The sequence below is a fragment of the Gambusia affinis genome, linkage group LG20 (assembly GCF_019740435.1).
Source record: "Gambusia affinis linkage group LG20, SWU_Gaff_1.0, whole genome shotgun sequence".
In the NCBI taxonomy this organism is placed as follows: Eukaryota; Metazoa; Chordata; class Actinopteri; order Cyprinodontiformes; family Poeciliidae; genus Gambusia; species Gambusia affinis.
In genome coordinates, this window is record NC_057887.1 from 1320563 (window position 1) to 1340306 (window position 19744).

General features: G+C 42.5%; 1 protein-coding gene across 3 annotated transcripts in view; it reads right to left on the reverse strand.

The window, feature by feature from the left end:
• ryr2a (ryanodine receptor 2a (cardiac)) overlaps positions 1-19744 on the reverse strand; it is a 132553-nt gene that overhangs the window by 77304 nt on the left and 35505 nt on the right. For 2 of the 3 annotated variants that reach the window (XM_044102021.1, XM_044102020.1), the window contains exons 12-27: positions 15960-16081; positions 13840-14023; positions 12230-12365; positions 12042-12137; positions 11303-11421; positions 10926-11059; positions 10490-10731; positions 9468-9660; positions 8939-9143; positions 8723-8827; positions 8391-8494; positions 7770-7853; positions 6823-6982; positions 4088-4235; positions 2837-2940; positions 1515-1619 (exon numbers count right to left, since the gene is read on the reverse strand). In XM_044102021.1, coding sequence (XP_043957956.1) covers positions 1515-1619; positions 2837-2940; positions 4088-4235; positions 6823-6982; positions 7770-7853; positions 8391-8494; positions 8723-8827; positions 8939-9143; positions 9468-9660; positions 10490-10731; positions 10926-11059; positions 11303-11421; positions 12042-12137; positions 12230-12365; positions 13840-14023; positions 15960-16081 — 2241 coding nt within the window. Of the gene's footprint in view, positions 1-1514; positions 1620-2836; positions 2941-4087; positions 4236-6822; positions 6983-7769; positions 7854-8214; positions 8495-8722; positions 8828-8938; positions 9144-9467; positions 9661-10489; positions 10732-10925; positions 11060-11302; positions 11422-12041; positions 12138-12229; positions 12366-13839; positions 14024-15959; positions 16082-19744 lie in introns of those variants that run through there. The other variant, XM_044102022.1, reaches the window with a different exon arrangement.

Sequence of the window (19744 nt, forward strand, 5' to 3'; positions counted from 1 at the left end):
TTCTGTTCACCCTTGTCCCTAGTGGGGTCAGGAGGGTTGCTGGTGTCTATCACCAGCTATTCCGGGTGAGAGGCGGGGTCACCCTGGACAGGTCGCCAGTCGGTCACAGGGCAACACAGAGACATACAGGACACACAACCATTCACACACACACTCACACCTAGGGAGAATTTAGAGAGACCAATTAACCTGACAGTCATGGTTTTGGACTGTGGGAGGAAGCCGGAGAACCCGGAGAGAACCCACCATGCACAGGGAGAACATGCAAACTCCATGCAGAAAGACCCCGGGCTAGGAATCGAACCCAGGACCTTCTTGCTGCAAGGCAACAGCTCTACCAACTGTCCCACTGTGCAGCCGAATTTGAACTTAAAGCTGCAATTTAAACCAAATAATTATTTTACAATATTCAAGAAAAACTTCCCTCACCTAGTTAAAGAGCACACATTTTTCTATTATATTTTACTCACAATATCAAGTTAAAATAACTACTTATTTTACTTTAGAATAATTTAAATTCTTGTTTCAAATTGCATGAACACAGTTTCTGACACTTCCATCTCATGACACAAAAACATGCTGCTAAGAACACTGGGAAATAGTTCCCACTCCTGTCTTTTTCTTCTTTCAGTTGTTTTTAAGGGCTAAACTAAAAACTCTCATTTATCCAATTTTTGGAGGTTTGAAAAAATTAATAAAAAAAGTTAACACAACTTACAACCGTAAGTTTATCTCTCACAAACTCACACATTTAGGTACAAAGTCTAAAACTTGCAGAATTTGTTTGACTTATAGATCATAAGAAAGTGGATGCAACTTATTGCGGTTCTAAGTCATCTCCTATCTGATAAAGGCTGATTCACTGAGCAGATATCATGCTGGAAACACCAAAGATAACTATGCATCAACCACTGTTGTCACCAGACAAACATAACATGAACACAGATGTACTTTTATGTTTATGGACGATAATTCTTCAACTCATTGAGGAAGTTATTCTAAAATTCCTGCTGAAGACTGGAGTACATCAAACAGAATGTCCTGCACTGACACCTATGTGTGCTAAAGTGGAAAATGCAGGAAGGTGATGTAGGTGAGTTATATGTTTTTGGAATCATGATTTCCAGCACAACATTTTCACAACAGTGGCTTTTCAAATGATCCCCTGTATCATGATGACTCTCAAGATCTCCTGTGGAATGGAACCTCTGTTCAATTAAGTCTCACTGTGTTTATGGTAAAATATATTTCATAGTTTAAGGTACAAGTTTTTTACCTGTTTGTGATCTATCTATCTATCTATCTATCTATCTATCTATCTATCTATCTATCTATCTATCTATCTATCTATCTATCTATCTATCTATCTATCTATCTATCTATCTATCTATTTATCTATCTATCTATCTATCTATCTATCTATCTATCTATCTATCTATCCATCTATCCATCTATCCATCTATCCATCCATCCATCCATCCATCCATCCATCCATCCATCCATCCATCCATCACCTTAAAACCATCGAAGACAAAGGCCTGGTCATCAGATCCCAGCTCCTGGTCTGGTAGACAGCCTGGCCTTGCCCAGCCCACCCTCATTTCTCCAGCTGTCAGTACCTAAGGAAACCAGCAGGAACAATCTAGTGCAGTGCAGAAGAAGTGAAGCTCAAGTCACAGACCTTGGTCACATCTGTCAATAACATGCATTCTAGATGATTGGACAGTAAATACAGGTCTAAAAGCATTGTATCCATGTTACTTTTGTGGGCTGAACACAATCTGTCCTGGGAGCTATTGAGGGACCCCCACTGACCCGCAGTGACTCTCCTCAAGGAGAACGTTACTATTGTTCTTAGTTCTTGTTAGTAACTAAGAACAAATGTCTAAACAACTGCGAAACAATTAATCTAAACTAATTGTACAGTCCTGTGGATATTTGTTTGTTTGGCCCGTGAGTGAATTTATCTCTGAAATGCAGTTGGATGTTTTTTTTGTGCTGATTGATCTATCTGTGATCACATGTTACACTGTGGGATGTCCAGTCATTTCTACACAGTGCAATATGCCTTGACTACTGAAGTTGTTCCAGCAAGCTGTCGGTTATTCTACTGTGGTGCTTAATGATTCCAAGTCTCTGTGCATTAATGCTGAGCCGTTGTCTCTCTTATTGAGTCTGTTAAAACCACACAGGTGAGTTCATAAAGAGCCTGAAGCTGAAATAACTCCTCAAAGATGTGCCTCAGATTAATCTCAGCCATATTTGGGTCTAAATAATAGCGTAGTTCAAGAGATTTAGAGTATCTGAGGTGTTACAGAAACATCGGCTGACCTGCTGACTGCTCAGCGGACAGCCCGCTCTGTGAAGGAGTTACATGGTTTATTTCCTCGTAAAGCACAAAGCTAATATTCAGTTACTCTGTACAGATTAGATAAACAGACATCAAGGACGAATTTTGCTTGCGCTGCTGATGTACAGATTAATAAAGATGCACTTTAAACCAGGTCTGAACAAGGCTATAATGCCTCCTGTTTGAACTCAAAAGTCAGAATTTCCTTTTTTCCAAGATTAAAAGTTCAATTTCACTGTCCTCAAAACGGGCCTTTATAACATGGAACCTTAATATCCATAATTTCAAAATTCCTAATTGCTTTGACTCTAATTATATAGTAAATATGCCCTCAAGCATTAAGTGACTTTACTAAAATGAGGATTTACCACAACTTAGGACACCACCTAATTATCAGAAATAATAGCCAAATACTCTGTTATCGCTTATTAAAAGATTCACCATCAATCTCATTTCTGTGTTGATTATTTTATCATTCTCTCTTACCTCCAGCTCAAAGTACCACTTCCCAGTGTTAACGCAGTAGGTCTTCTCTGCTCTGAAAATGCGAAATCTCTCTGCAGACATATTGCTGACATCAGACTGAGCAGCTGCAGAGATAGAAAAGGAAGGACGTGCACTGAATAAGAAGGAGGCAATTAAACAACCAGTCTCATAACTACATGATGGTGGAACAATGTTCAGGCTAAATATTCAATACAAAATACAATGGAAGTTGACTCTAGCAATAACTTTTTATTTCTTAGCTGTACAGATCATGAACTGCAATCCGATTAATCAATTAAGGCAGAGGCAGTAAGAAAGTTTTTGAGCAAAATCTGCAATAAACTACAAATTATGCATTAGTGCAAAGAATTTGCTGATGTTTAGCATGAATTTACACAAAAACTCCAGAAACTGGAGGGATTTATTAACATAATTTGGCAGTAAGCAGATAAAAACTGCATTGATTTGATTGATAACGTAATATTTAACCAGACTTGGTGTTTAGTCTAGAGAGCCACATTCAAAGCTATGGCGGGCCGGATTTGGCCCCCAGGCCTTGAGTTTGGCACATGTGAAATAGCTGAATCACTTCCTAAGTGCAGTCCAGTTCTGCTAATGACCTCATTATTTGGCTCAGGTTGGTTGAAGCAGAGATGCATCTAAAGGTTGCAGCACACCGGGCCTGGAGGCCTGGAGTTACCCACCCCTGTCCTAAACACTAACATCTGCCTATTTTCTGTTGCTGTAAAAAAAAAACGTTTTACAACAAATCTAAAGGGTTTACTTCTACTATATAAACAGTCCTTATTAACTTGAATGACCAGTGTGGAATTCTTTCTTTGCACTTGGACAACTTCTCAGTTGTCCAAGTGCAACTAAAAATTTGATTTTTAATTAAGATTCTATTTCAGCTTGAAAGTGTTCTTTTCACTTTAAATATTACCCATCTTAAAATGTTGTCTTTTTTGGGAAGGTTATACATTACGGCAAATATAAAGTTTAATAAAATGCCCAACTTTGACTGCAACCTTTTGAAAAGAAATGCTGTAAAATCTGTCATTTTAGGCTGAAACAATCACACAAAAAACATTGTAACATCCTGGAGGGACTAGACTACCATATTGTGTTATATACAATATTTTTCCCTCTGATATGCTATACTTCTGATTAAGTTTGAAATTTATTTTGTTTTAAAATGTTTTTACTGAAAATACTGAGCTCAAAGACATTAGCATCAGCTGGGAATTGTACCATGATCCTGGTCTGGAGCTTCTAGGTTGTATCCATAGCCCAATAGAGTCCTAACAGCCTCTCTCAGACTGTCTTTATTGGACTTTTTGGTTCTCTCATCAAGCAGCATGTATGGAACAAGGCGAGGGTTTCTCCGGTTCTTCACATCCTGACAAGAGAGAAAAGTTCAAACAGTCAACTATAACAAATTCTGTTATGTTTTTACAACACTTTAGTGCAATGGCAGCTAATTATAAAACATTGTTCCTCTCAAGTGAGTCAGTCACCCGAGAGAGAAAACTGCTGACTCACAACAGAGGTTTTCAATGTGTGAGACATCCCTCCCAATGGAGGGTTTGGGGCGGATTAGTTTCTGAGGAGAATTAGTAAACAGAGCTGAGGAAATATTAGAATTAGTCATCAAAGGGATAAATCAAACATTCCAGTTGCAATACAAGAGCTTTTAGATCCATCAGATTCAGGGGAGTTTGAATGTAAAGGTAAAAAAGTCAACAAAGTATGAACAGACTCAAGATTTTACCACGATTGGCTTTATTGAAAAAAGGTCTTGACAATATGTTAATGGCCTGAAAATGAATAAGACAAAAAGAAAAAACAACTAGAAGGTTGGTGATTAGGCTCATTTGACCTGAACAACAATCACTTCCATATTTACTCATCGAGTACAGAGGAATGACTATGTCTCTACTAGTCAATAATGTTTAAAATGTTCCTCAGAGTTTCCAACCCTGAAACAATACTTTATTTAAGATATTTCAGTGCATGGTTGGTTTTCACACTCCTAGTTATTTCCTTCACTGGTTGTCAGCTGACGCTATAGAAAGCCCAGGTCTGTTGCTGGAGGAATCCTGACTAAATGCACAGCTGGCACCACAGTTTGGACTCCTCACACTCTCATTCTCCGCTCAAATTTGGTAGTATTAACAGCATTGTTTCTGCTCTAATATGTTTCACATGTATTTTTATAAGAATAAAAAAAAAAGGTGATGGACATCAGATCTAATGTTTATCCAAGCTCTTCTACCTTTCAGGATGGGTCTCAGTGAGTGAGTCATTTCCTTCTTTAATTAGAAAGATGAACCGCTCATTTCAGATCTTTATTCTGTTTTTTTTCATTTCTGAAATATTTAAGACAAGAGCTGTTCTTTCGAGCAGATCTAGAGAACATTATTTATGGATTTGTGTCAGTATTTTTGGAAAACTGAAATGTGTTTTTTATCAGTCTGGACAGAATATCAGTTTCCCTCCTGCAAGTTAGTTGATCGAAGCAGCCAGATGTTTTACTAAACCTATTAAATTACATTTATATCACCCCTGTGTTATGTGCTTTCCTCTGGCTCATAGTAGAGTTTGATTTAAACTAATCTATTAATAAATGGCCTAGCTACTGACTATTTACCGTATGTCATCTTTTTACCAAAAACATTTAGCCTTCAGTCCCACCAGCCAGAATCTCTCTGTTGTTCCTCACACTAGGTGAAAGTCTACATTTAGGAGTCTGTTGCTCCTAGACTCTGGAGCTGTTTTCCATACAGCTTCACTTTACTGACTTTACACTTTAGAAAACCTGTTAAAAACCATCTAGTTCTACAAGGCTTTTAAAGTGTCCTTGACACAATAAAAACACTTATATGATATAAAAGAAAGAACTATTGTATTCCCATTCTGTGTATACAAATGCTTTGATGATAAATGTTTCTCACAGAATACTCTAAACGCAGTTTTTTTTTGTTTGTAACTTGGTCATTGTGAGGATCTGCAGATTTGGAGGAAGAGGTTAGATGGAGAGATGAAGAAGAGGGAGTTGGTTCTACTGAAGGACTGCAGCCAGACTTATTTGAGCCAAATAGATCAGGAAGCAACGATGACTCCGAGGTTTCTGGGGAGGAAGAGTTGGAGCAGGAGATCTGTCACCTCCAAATCAATGGTGATAAACAGATTTATGATATAACCATAATTCTGTTTATCACCATTCAGTGATTTCATCTTTAATTCTAGTTTAACTCAAATAATCCAGTTACTTAAAAGGAACTGCTTCAAGTTCTGTGTGTGTTCCAAGATGTGACAATACTGATAATGGAATTCAATAACCAGCCTTCCTCTTCCTCCTATTTCTACATTTTGAGTTTGATTTTTCTGCTTCTGATAACTGTATAGTATTTCTTCACTATAATCTTGTGCCGCAGAGAGGGATCATCAGTTAGCATCAGGGTAAATCAACAGCCTCAGACACAGACAACATGCAGACACAGACACGGACTCTTGATCAGCAGAAACCTTGGAGTCATTGTTGCTTCTTCATCGTACCATCTGGCTTAAATAAATCTGGCTTCAGTCCTCCAGTAGAACCAGCTCCCTCTTCATCATCACTACATCCAGCTTCTTCCTCCAAAACCGCAGATAAATCGCTCAAATCTTTCCCATTTATAGTATTCTCCATCCATCCATCCATTTTCTAATCACCCTTTGTCCCTAATGGGGTCGGGAGGGTTGCTGGTGCCTATCCCCAGCTAACGTTCTGGGCGAGAGGCGGGGTCACCCTGGATAGGTCGCCAGTCTGTCGCAGTTATAGTATTCTATGGGAAATATTTACAATTAAAAGCTTTTGTGTACACAGAATGGAAGGACAATAGTTTGTTTTTTTATATCATGTAAGTGGTTTTATCATGTGCTTGTTTTTCTATATATAGCTGAAAAGGGCAGAGAAGGCCCAACTCCACAGGTTGGTCTCTCACCTGTTGGATTCCATATGTCCAGCCCTGACGGATTCGGTCTCTTGCCCAGACATTGTGGGCATTTTCAGCCAGCTTGTCCACCATTGCTTCCTGTGTGGGAGTCAGCTTGATGTGACCCAGGTCCAGAGGAGCAGGTTTGTAGCCACTGGACAACTCATACCTGCACACATTGGGTTGGAGGACAACACTGTCAGACAAAGCTGCTTGGTAACAAAAGAGCCTGAGGTCATTTTTTATTCTAAATAATGTGGAAAATTATTGTTGATCTGATCCACTAAGTGTTCAGCTGGTTTGTTTGATCACATGAAACTAGAATGATCAGATGTTCCTTTGGCTGTATGTCAGTATGCTCACGCCCCCCCCTGCCCCCCCACCGTTGCACTACTGGCTCAGAGTTTAACTATGTTACTCTCCTATTTAGTGTTTAAAAGAGCTACTGCCGCCATTAGCTCATGATGTTTTCTTAAACATGAGAATCACCCCAGGCCTAATACATCTGGATTTTTTTCAGTCTCTATTCAGGCTCTCAGCAGAAGCTGACCTCTAATCAGCCGTGACTTCTGCTGGAAGTTTCTTCCTGTTTAAAGGGTTTTGTTACGTGTCAGTACATGCTCAGTCTGACAGACTGCTGCAAACTCAGTGACTCAACATGGTCTGGGTTTCCTTGGAGAGAAAAACACTTCACCAATTAGCATAATAAAACACATCTGACAGCATTTTATAAGATATTTCTACAAAGATAAAACTGGAATGTTTTATTCCAGTTTTATATTTCTTAGTAGAAATATAAGGTATTTCTATAAAGATAAAACTGGATTGTGTGTAATTGGCTGAATCTGTTTGTCTTGTAAAGTGCATTGTGACGACATTTGCTGTGAATTGATATATACAGTAAATGAACTGAACTGCTTTTCAGCTACTATTGTCAAACTGTGGGAATGACTCACGTTGGTGATAGTTTCATGCTCTTTATTTTTTCAACAGCATGTTCATCTGCTAATCCAACATGGCATCCCAAAGCAAGTAAGGTTCTGCAACACACAGAATTGAAATCAATAAAACTTTTCAAGTGGACCTTTTATTTTCCTGAGGTATAAATATGACACAGACAATTGTTTTGGAAATTTATTGGCAGGTGAAAGACCATCCAATAAATTCATTTCCTACTTCGATTGCCACAAAGCAGAAAATTAATACAACACTTATATTTATAAATGAACATGTTTACTACCAGAGGTGTAATTAAAATGTTTAGAAGAACTGGAAGTGGAACTAAAGGCTTCAGAAGACCTCAGTTCATTTTGCAGCCACACACAATGAGAAGGATAATAAAGGTGCTAAAAAACCTTGAAAGTTAGACAATTGTAGAAAAGAGTGGTGATTTACACTTACCATAAAAACATTTTTTCATAAGCCTTTAAGCAGAACTTTACCAGGATAAACTAAACACATGCAAGTATTCTCAGCAGTATTTCCACTGAAGGTTTATCTAGAAGTGTACTGCCCCTGTCAGAACTGGATGTCACTCATTTATATTTCAATTAAAGCAGCATCTGTAGCTGCATTACTTCAGAGTCTCCAGAGACATTTGCAGGTTGTAGCTTCGTTCCTGTTCAGGAAGCTTGGAAAACTCCACTAAGCAGGGGTGCTGCCGCTTGTTATCATCTCGCACCTGCAATTCACACAAAAATGAACAAAACATCATGTACTGTATTACATCTGCTCCCACAGTATGTTAGCATTTATGTGAAAAGGAACAAGAAATTAATGTATGCACACACACATTTATTAATTTGACTTCCAGAAACATTTTACCCTTGGCCTTTAAACCTGCCTTCCCATCCATCCACCCATCTTAACCACAGAACTGACTGAATAAGATTCATGTTTCCATACTCACCACACCGTACGTCCAGCCCAGTTCGATCTTGTTCATCACCCACAGTTCATGGATGTTTTCTGCAAGTTTCTCCCTGATTCTCTCCAAGTGAGATGGCAGAACAATCTAAGCAGACATACAAACACACATACACACACACAGGGGGCTGGGCCATCAGCTTTCAGTCACTTTATTGATTAGGTGTAACAAGGCTGTAAAGCATTGTTTTGTCACTACCTGGCTGGTGTCCACAGGGGTGGGTGTGAATGCGGCCTGGCTCAGAGTGACCGTGGGACCCAGCAGGTCTCTGGCTACAGTCTGGTCCTGGCTGGCCTCCAGTTTGAGTTTCTCCCTGGGCAACACTGCCTCAAAGCAGGGAGCGTAGCCAGAAGGGGGAAGGAATTTGAACTCTCCATGACGCCCCCCGAGGAGAAAACGCACCCTGCAGGGTTGTGGGTGACAGGAGGGACGTTTACAAGCTTGAAGGAAATAGTGTGGATTCATGAAATTTAACTTATAACAACCTGTAATATTTTAAAGTAATGAAGCGCAGCTTTAAATTCCTGGGCTTGTATAACACAGTACTTGTTGAAATGGAAGTTGAATGTAGTTTTGAAGTACAAAATTGGACTGATGTTATATCTAAGTCTTTCACAGAAACCATGACTGCCTACCTTTTCACAATCAGTGGCATATTATGCAGTGGCCACATACTGAGTGTGTTAGATTGTAATACTGTGAAAAGAATTTCCATTTAAACACTAACTTGACCCCCGCAGAAAAACTGGCCACAGGAAAGAAAAGGCCCTCTGAGTTGAAGTTCTCGAACATGCCCTGAACGGGCTGGCCGTTGATCCTGAAGGAGATGCTGGGAATGCTCAGGTCCAGGCAGCAGCTCACCACATCTTCTGACCGCAGCAGGTGCTGATTGGGCGATGTAACAGTCCGTGCAATGCAGCCTGCACAGGATTGGCGGAAAGACAGATTCAGTTCACATTAGGTCAAACGTGTGATCTGGATCAAATAAAACAAGAGCTCTGCCTCAGTTGGCTGGGACACACAAACATAGATTTGTGATATTTAAATGTGCTGCTGGAACTCATGACCTCTGAGCTCCACTGTGTGGCTCATCTACTTCACCACTGCATTTACTAAAACTCTGTACATCCACTGACACCACACATCTTCCATGGTGTCTGGACATTCCTAGATAGGTATGGAGTTGTCACCCAGACTAACTATAATCTCCGTCTCTCCTCCCTTCTTTCTCTCTGTTTCCTCAGTCATTAACTCCTCAAAGTTCTACTTCCATTTTCTTACCACAGTTTTCTCATTTATTGCCACATCCACCTGCTCTACATCCCCACCAGCTCTTTCCCTCTGCCCAGCCAATCAGTGCAGATCCTTTTCACTTACTGTCTAACCTCTATAATGCTACCTTTCATCTGGTCTTGTTGCCCCTCAACATGCTTTCCTTCTCATCATTTATCAGCACAGTATGCAGTTTATTAGAATTCTTTTATCTCGTTTTTTTCAAAGAGATAATCAAAGTTTTTGTCACAATGTTCATCTGAGCCTCTCTTTAAGACCAAATTACATATAAAAAATAAAGAAATAAAACTAAAAGGTGATTATTTTTTATTTCTTGCTTGCCTTTACTTTTGGTTAGGTGGTTTAATGTCTGAACATATTTACAAATCACTGTACATGGTTACTATTTTGAAGAACAACAACAAGCAACAATGTTTTTCTCATGCTGCATGAACAGTGTATAATCACAATGCTTACCTGACCACAGGTGAAGTCCATCGAAGCCGTACGAGTAGAGATCATCACCCACCCCATTGCCCCCCCAGCCCTCCCCTCCACTGGGGTACGGCGCATACCCATTGGTGTTGGCCCAGCCAACCCTGAGGTGAGTTGGTTCAGAAGTGACAAATGGCACCGTCTGATCCACAATAAGTTCATAGTACCATTTTCTGTACTGGGCAGAGCCATCACTGACACCCAGGAAGATGTTTGGGCGCATACTGTTGAGAGAAATAAAGCAGATAGGAATATTAGAAAACATAAAGACAATAATGACATGAGGAACAGTACTGACAGTACAACTGGATTTGTTTCTTTAACCTCCACAAAAAAAAAAGTCAAAAATGGTTCAGTTCAATTTTCCAGTCAGACAAGCACTAATTGTAGGTGTGTGTGTGTGTGTGTGTGTGTATACCTGCTTACGTGGTTGATGAGGCGGGTCTGCAACAGCAGATCTCTTCCTGGCAGCAGGTTATCACAGATCAGGTGCTGGTTGGAGCGCACCGCCACGCCATTACAGACACACAGTGAACACAACACGTCTAGGACCTGGTCAGCACCAACAGACCACAGCTTAGCTCTCCTTTCTTCCCCAAGCTGTATCTGTACATTTAGGTCACTTCAGGGCAATTATCTGAGTTTAAATTATAAACATTTTAAACACATTTTTGTCATTTGAACTGAGCCTAAGTCTGTCTAACTAAGTACTACATGGACTTCCACTATAGCTGCACATGTGAAACTTTAGGAATTTGATTATGTCAATTATAACATTTTATAGTGGTGAGCCACCTTATGGTTGCGTCCATGCTTGTCCAGAAGAGAAATGATAGATTTGATGTGTCCTTCTTTGATAATGTTTAGGGCTTCTGGGCTTTCCACCAGCACACAATGAAGCACCTCCAAGATACCTGGTAAAAAGAATCAAGTAATCAATCATTAAAATCTCAGGAACTGCTGAGACAGGGAAAGGTCCACAAAATGAGACAATCTAGTGATAGCTGTGTTGGTTTCACAACACAAACACACTTGGAACCATGTGGTTTCTGAATCACAGTTCTCTGGTTTGCATACATTTAAATCCTTCTGGTTGAGCTACAAACAAAACATTGTCTCTTGCCTTCCTCCATCTTTATCCTTCAAAAATTATCCAGTCAAGTTTTGGAAACTTTTGATATAATCAGGACTTCTTAGTTTTCTTGTTTTTTTCAGTATTTCTCAGAAGCTTTATTTTGGTTTTTGACCCAAGTACAACATTTTTAGTTTGGTGAGTTTGGTCTTCAGTTCTATAAGAAAGTCACAGAGTCCAGCCCCCAACTGTGGAGCACAACTGGAGCAGCAGACTGATTTTAGATTCCAGGGTATTGATGACTTTTTTTGGACAACTGACTTCCAAACATCGACAACATTCCACAACAAGTGAAATCCTCACTAAGCATCAAACCCATTTCTTTTTCTCTTAGATCAAATTGTTGTCCTCACTAAACGTACACACGTCCTCCATGTCTTGCTGAAGTTCAAGCTGCTGTACCTGAAGAAGCTTCCAGTCGCTCCAGTCTGCTTATCAGCCAGTCGAGAGAGCCGGAAAACTGAGCACAGTTTTTCCTGTTTCCCCGGATCAGTGCAGCTAGAAACAATAAAGAAAGGTGGATTAGATAAGATGTCAGCAGAGGCTGCAGGTGTGTAAAACTTGTCCACATCTGTATATACTGTGTTTACCCAGCAGTTGATACAATGAGTTCAGGATGGAGCTCCAGGCCTCTGCAGCCTCCCTTCCAACCACCTCAGCAAAGTGAGCTGCGCTGCTGTACACATGGAGACGATCAATACACTCCAGCACCAGGCTGATCATCCCCTACACAAACACAAGGAGTTCAGTTTTCTCTTCCTCACTAAAGGCATCAGACAGTGATTATGAATGTGCTACTCTGTAGCAACAGATTGTTTTCTTTATAATGATGAGATGTAGATTTTCTATTTTACTTTCTTCTTCCTGGATTTGAATATAATGATCAAAGTTTTATTATTTTATTATTTTTGCTGTGGCTAAATACAGCAAGACCCAAACACAGTAGTGTATTATTATTCACATGTCTGCTGTGGTGAAGAAACAGCTGAGCAAAAAAGGGAAGCTCTGATTTCATTTCTGTTCAGAGCATCACCTGAACAAAAAAACAAGATCCCTCTTGGGATGCTGCGGTGGCACAGGGGTCAAGCACTATGGCAGGCAGTTTTTACATGAAATCGGTTTCACCTGACTCTCCATAATTACATTCTAAATATCTCAAAATGCATTTTGATTAGACAAAACTCCATTTTGACTCTCCATTATGATCATTTAAAATATCCGCATTTACATTCTTAGTGCTGCTACTAAGCTGTCCAAACAGTTACCTGCACAATTTAATGTTTTCCGCACAAAATTGACAGGAAATGACACAATGTAGAAAGAGCTCAGCAGTGTGGAATCTGTGGAGAACTTATGAACTTGAAGACTGCTTCAGAAATCGGCAAAGGAATTCCTGTTTATTCACTTCCAACAAACACTCAAACACTTCCACAATGCACTCAAAAACAGTTTCATGCTATATTCAGCCATTCACTCAGTAGCTGATGCTAGTAAGCTACATTGAAGCTGTCCTAGGGCAGACTGACAGGATGCACACAGTGAACATCACTGGGTCCTCTGGCCACCACCAGAGGACCAGTTGGGTGAAGTGTCTTGCCCCAGGACATAACTGGAGCAGACAGAACAAGAATTTGAACCGACAATCTGCCAGTTACCTCTGCCTCCTGAATTACTGTCACTGAGGTGAAAAATGATGGCGAACCCCCAGGGATGCCAGCACTGCTCTTTTATGCCTGAAACAATTATCAATAAACTCTTGAGAGCAGCCAGAATCCGCTCCTCTTGCTACCTTCAGCTGTATCAGCAGTTGAAAGTGATCAGCCACAAGCCATTTAACAGCAAGGCTGCCAAAGTTTTCTCAAAACTGGAGACAGACAGAATGGGTGGACTGAGACTGACCAAGACCCCAGAGGTAGTGAGATCAGTGTATGTACAGATTTGGTGTGCCCTACTGCAGTCACAGCAATTTCAGCACATCAAGCTGAAATCTTTATTTTGAGTGATCTCCTCCCCCTCTCCTCTAGGGGGAGCAAGACAAAGCATGGTCATGTGATGTTCATATGGTTAAATTTGTTAGGCCAAAGTCACCAAGAGAAAACTGATATGATCCAAACAAAGGTTTATTTGGAGTGACTTTGCTCGGAGTGAGAAATTCTGTAATACACACACATACGCACACACACCTAGAGCTGCTTCCTACCTCCTCTTGGAAGAGGTTCTGTCTGTTTTTTAGAGCTCTCAGTCGGTTCTGCTTGTCTTCATGGTCCAGGTGATCTTCAGGTGGTTTGAAGTAGCCAATCAGATCTTGCAGACTCAGACTGACTGAGTCTATTGGAAGATCTAAAGTAGAACTTTTTCCTTTCTTTCTCACTGTGTCCAGACCTCTGCAGATTCCACAGAACAGAATGACTTTAATGAAATCAGTCCAATATACAGTTCTGGTTATAGAATAAACTGTAAAGCTCATGTGTACAATACAAGTAAGTAATTCATGGGAACCGCCTTGGACTTAAAACAATTGATGTAACAGGTTTTTTTAGTTTGCAAAGTTAACAGCCATCTCCATAAACATAATTATATCATTGATATACGTCCTCTCGCATGTATATTCAGGTCAAATAGAATTAGATTTTTGATTTTAGAGATTTAACATGCGTCATACCGGTCTGCTTTTCACCAGGTTCTAAAATGATTCAAAGCCAACCTCAAACACACAACCCAGATTCTGCCAAATGAAAAGATTAATCCAAAGTACACTCAAAAAACACAGAAAAGCCTAGAACTTAAAGGATACATACTCATGGCTTCACAGTCAGTTTGCACTTGAACAGTGTTATCTTTCTTTGTTTTTAATGTTCTTGTCCTTTTCTCCTTTTGAAAGCATTTAATCTTTTAGCCGTTTTGTTTTTCTGCTCCTCCAGGTTTTCACCACTGACCTGTGTTCCTCTTAGGAATGAGGGTCTTGGCAATATGACTTACTCTATCCTACATTATTGCAGCCTCTCTGCCTGCAGTGTATCTATCCTGAGTTTTAAACTTTATGTGACAGGTTATTGCTCCAGTAATTGTCAAGGCCAATCTCCTCCTCAGATATGTTTATCTACAGAACTGCAGAGTGGCTTCAGAAAACAGTCTGCTGTCTCAGACACAACCACTGGTGCTCAAGTGATTAAATTTCTTTTTCTGTCTTCGTGTGCAGTAAATGGGTTCAACTCAGGGGTTAAGAGGTTCCCACTAATGCAGTATTTCAGTATCCTGAGCAGCATGACTGACACACTGTTGGGACACACTTTCATCAGTAGATAAAGAGACAACTTACTTTAGGAGTTTTGCAAGTCTGTGCACATATTTGCTACTTCCTAATACTGTCACATTGATTATGTTCCTGAAATCATATCTTTTGTTTACATCTCTTTGTGTCTGAATGGATTTTGGTCTGAACTGACATTTTCTTGTATTCATCACACAATCTTTTGGAGAAGAAAAAGGCTGCTTCTACATCAAGCTAAAATCTAGCTTCGAAGTGCTTATCAAAAGGATTATGATAAAATCAAGCTATTGCGCCCTTATACCTCTAGGAGGAGACATTCCCTCTTAATTAGAGGGCACTGCACACAACATGAACCCAGTGGATTCTGTAAACATCAACAGTCCCCGGTAAACCACATCTCCAACCATGTCTCACCTGCTTATCTTAGTTCACATTTCAAATTGCTGATTCATTCTTTACCAATTTCTTGTCTGATCTGCTGCAAATAATGGCCACTAGACCAGGAAAACCTTCAATAAAAGAAGAGCAACCTAACATGATTTAAATCTACTTTTTAGCAAAAGTTGACTGTGATGACTGTAATGTATTCTTGTAGAAGAATCCACTATGAACTGCTGGGGCTGTGCATGTAAAACAATACCCAAAGGCACACCTCTGAAACAATTTTTGTCCCACAACAAAACACCAGAGAAGATGGGTGGACATTTTCTGACTTCAGCAGCAGTAAGGAGCTCCGGTAACTATGAAGGCATCTTTGTCACTGGCCCCAAAGGAAAGTGTGGCAGACCAGTCAATGACAGGGTGAGTAAACCTTCCCTAATCTGTTAGAAAGCAGCGAAATTGTATAATTTGTGTAAGATAAAATGTCTATTGACCATCCTTTGTAGAGTTCCTACTCCAGTTTATCAATGAAAATGTGTGAGATGATGCTTAGAAGATGCACTTGCTCCAATCTTTATTTACTCATACTGTCAGTGATCTGAGATCTCTCTTTATGTGCATCTCTAGTAAATAAAGTTGTGAAGGTGAAAGTGTGTAGCAGAACACACCTGATGAAAATGTTGAAGAGAAAGACGGTACTGCGGATGACCCTGGCAGTCCGGCTCTCCTCATGTTGTGACCGAGACAGAGTGAGCCCATCGTCCATGTGACCTTCATGGTGCATGATGGCCTAAGAAAAACACACAAAAAACCACACAAAACAACAAAATCCCCCTGAAAATGCTGAATCACTCTCTGATCAATGAACTGGGATTTAAAAAAAGATGTATAGTGTCAAAATAATATCCTGCAAGTCTATGTTTCGATGGCTGAAAGGTCTTATGGTGGATTTTCATCTTTATTGGTTTTGAGATACACCAAAGATTAAATTGTGAAACTGCCAATTTTACAGTTAACAGGTCTTAATCTCTGAATGGTCAGACAGTTACAAACTAAAATTCTGAAAAAAATATTGAGGCTCAATTTGATATTTTGGGTGTCAGTGAAGAGTTTGAAATGGGATTAGATGAAGCATACAAGGTGCCTGTTTGTTCAGGTTGGCACAAAGGAGACTAATTTGTCAGCAGATAAGAAGTTGGAAGTTGCACTGTTGGATCTTCCCAAAAAAGAAATCGGAGTGTTATGAAACATGCTGGATTTGGAAATGTTTCACAGATTAAAACATGTGAAACACATGTTTTGAATCTACAAAGAATCTTTGAATCTTTGTAGATTCAAAGCTGTGTGTCATTCAAAGGGAATGACACACAGAAATTCTGTTAGCAATGCAACAATGCCAACTGCACTACATCTGCAAAAAGTGCTAACGATTCAAATAGCTAATATATGGAGCTAAATGGAGATGAAATTGTAAACAATGTAAACATTTGGTCTTAGTTATAAAATGTAAGTTTAACTGCAGAGCTGTGTAACAAACACTGCTCTCTCTCTCTACATGCAGCGTAACATTTGCCTCAGCTGTTAAAGTAGCTCAATAATTATGATGAAAAGGTTTAACTGCAATAAAAAACTCAGCTATTCAAAAATGTGATTCAGAACTTTTTCCTCTGATATAAACTTAAGACACCAAAAACCAAGGAAAATCTTGTAATGTATTCTTTTAAACAGCTTGTGTATTACAATATTTATTTCATTGAATTAAATGTGGTGTTGTGTTCTGTGTTTCTCTGTATGTTTATTTCTAGTTTTCTGTGTGTCTGAGTCTCTGTGTTGTCCTGTCTCCCCGTGATTAGTCCCCAGGTGTATCTCGTTCCCTGATTTCCTCTTGTGTATTTAGTGTCACCTGTGTGTGTCTGTCTTCGTCGGGTCCTACATCTCCTTACGTCTAGGTTACGTCTCGCTACATCTGTTGTTCCTTAGTCTGTCGTTCCTGTCCATTCGTTCACCTTGTCGCTACCTGTGTTGAGCCCTGGTTTCAGTTCAAGCAGTGCTGCCTTGGTTTTTGGACTTTGTTTGGATTTATTCATTAAAATTACATCATTACTCATTTCATCTGGGTCTACTGCGTCTGCCTCACCACCACCACCACACCACTTCATGACAGAAGGACCCGACCAAGGACCCGAGAAATAGGTGAGGCACGCTATTTCCCCCCCCCCCCCCTCCATCATGGACCCGGATGAGCTACAAGAGCTAACGGAGACCATAAGGGAATATGTCGAGGTCAAGGCTAAGCCCAACGCCGATTGCAGACGGCTCGGCCTCGCTATTCGCTTGCTGGAGTATTGGGTTCCACGCTTTCCGCACCCGCAGCTGGTGGAACTGCAAAGGGAGGTAGAGTTGGAGCGTGAGGCAGCTCTGGCCGTCATGGCCGGCGAACCTCTGCCTCCCAAGCCGGACAATCTTTCCCCCAGCCCCGCCTCAGCTCCAGTGTCTCCGAGACCAGTACCTCCAGCCCCCGTTTCTGCCGCCGCTCCAGCCGGCGCACCAGCTCCCGTTCTGCCGCCCGCTCCAGCCGGGCGACCCAGCCTGCCCATTCTGCCGCCCGCTCCAGCCAGGCGCACCCTGCCACTGTGCCCATGGTGATGGGATTCCAGGCGGCCCGCCTGGCTCCAGGCCGACAGATGGCACGGGTAGTAGGCTTCCCTGCCCCAGTCAGTGGTTCCGAGCTCCCCAGTGTTCCTAGTGCCAGTCCCGAGTTCCCCAGTGTTCCTAGTGCCAGTCCCGAGTTCCCCAGTGTTCCTAGTGCCAGTCCCGAGTTCCCCAGTGTTCCTAGTGCCAGTCCCGAGTTCCCCAGTGTTCCTAGTGCCAGTCCCGAGTCTCCTCCTAGTGCCAGTCCCGAGTCTCCTCCTAGTGCCAGTCCCGAGACTCCTCCTAGTGCTCCCCCCGAGACTCCTCCTAGTGCTCCCCCCGAGACTCCTCCTAGTGCTCCCCCCGAGACTCCTCCTAGTGCTCCTCCGCCGCCTCTGCAGGGCCCCGAGACCTCGTGCCTCGTCGCCGCCTCTGCGGCTCTAGAGACCTCGCCCTCGCCGCCTCTGCGGCGGCTCTAGAGACTCCTGGTGCTCCTCGTCGCCGCCCCCGTGCGGCTCTAGAGACTCGCCGCCGCTTCGCGGCCTCTAGAGACTCTCGCCGCCGCGGCGGCTCTAGAGACTCGCCGCCGCTTCAGGGCCCCAGAGACTCGCGCCTGTCGCCGCCGCCTGTGCGGTTTCTAGAGACTCTCGTTTAGAGACTTCGCGCCGCGACGCCGCCGGACCGCCTCCGTGGTTCTCGCCTCTGCGCCTGGACGGCCGCCGACCGCCTGCGTTTCGCCTCCTGCGCCGCGACGGCCGCCGGACCGCCTCCGTGGTTCCCGCCCCTGCGCTGCGGACGCCGCCGACCGCCTGCGGTTTCGCGCCTCTGCGCCGCGGACGGCCGCCGCCTGCGTGGTTCCCGCCTTGCGCCGCGGACGGCCGCCGACCGCCTCCGTGGTTCTCGCCTTGCGCCGCGCGACGCCGCCGACCGCCTCCGTGGTTCTCGCCTGCGCTGGCGGCCGCCGGACCGCCTGCGGTTTCCGCCTCTGCGCCGCGGACGCCGCCGGACCGCCTGGTTCTCGCTCTGCGCCGCGGACGCCGCCGACCGCCTGTGGTTTCGCCTCTGCGCCGACGCCGCGGACCGCCTCGTGGTTCTCGCCTCTGCGCCGCGACGCCGCTGACCGGGTTCGGTTCCGCCTCTGTTGCCTCCGCCCACTTTGTTGGGTAGTTTTTTGTTGTTTATGGACTCTGGCCCCCCGTCCGACTCCCCTCCGCCCACCCGTGTGTTTTTGTTTTGGGCGTCTTGGAGCCGCCCGTTAAGGGGGGTGTACTGTTGTGTTCTGTGTTTCTCTGTATGTTTATTTCTAGTTTCCTGTGTGTCTGAGTCTCTGTCTTGTCCTGTCTCCCCGTGATTAGTCCCCAGGTGTATCTCGTTCCCTGATTTCCTCTTGTGTATTTAGTGTCACCTGTGTGTGTCTGTCTTCGTCGGGTCCTACGTCTCCTTACGTCTAGGTTACGTCTCGCTACATCTGTTGTTCCTTAGTCTGTCGTTCCTGTCCATTCGTTCACCTTGTCGCTACCTGTGTTGAGCCCTGGTTTCAGTTCAAGCAGTGCTGCCTTGGTTTTTGGACTTTGTTTGGATTTATTCATTAAAATTACATCATTACTCATTTCATCTGGGTCTACTGCGTCTGCCTCACCACCACCACCACACCACTTCATGACATGTGGCTGGCTTTCATTTGACTCTATCCCAAAACCAGGAGGGTTTAGGTAGAGAGAGCTCTGTAACTTTCTCTACTTGATGATATGACATTGTTTGATACCACAACAGTTTATTGTTAAGTAAGATCCATCCATCCATCCATCCATTTCCTGTTCAC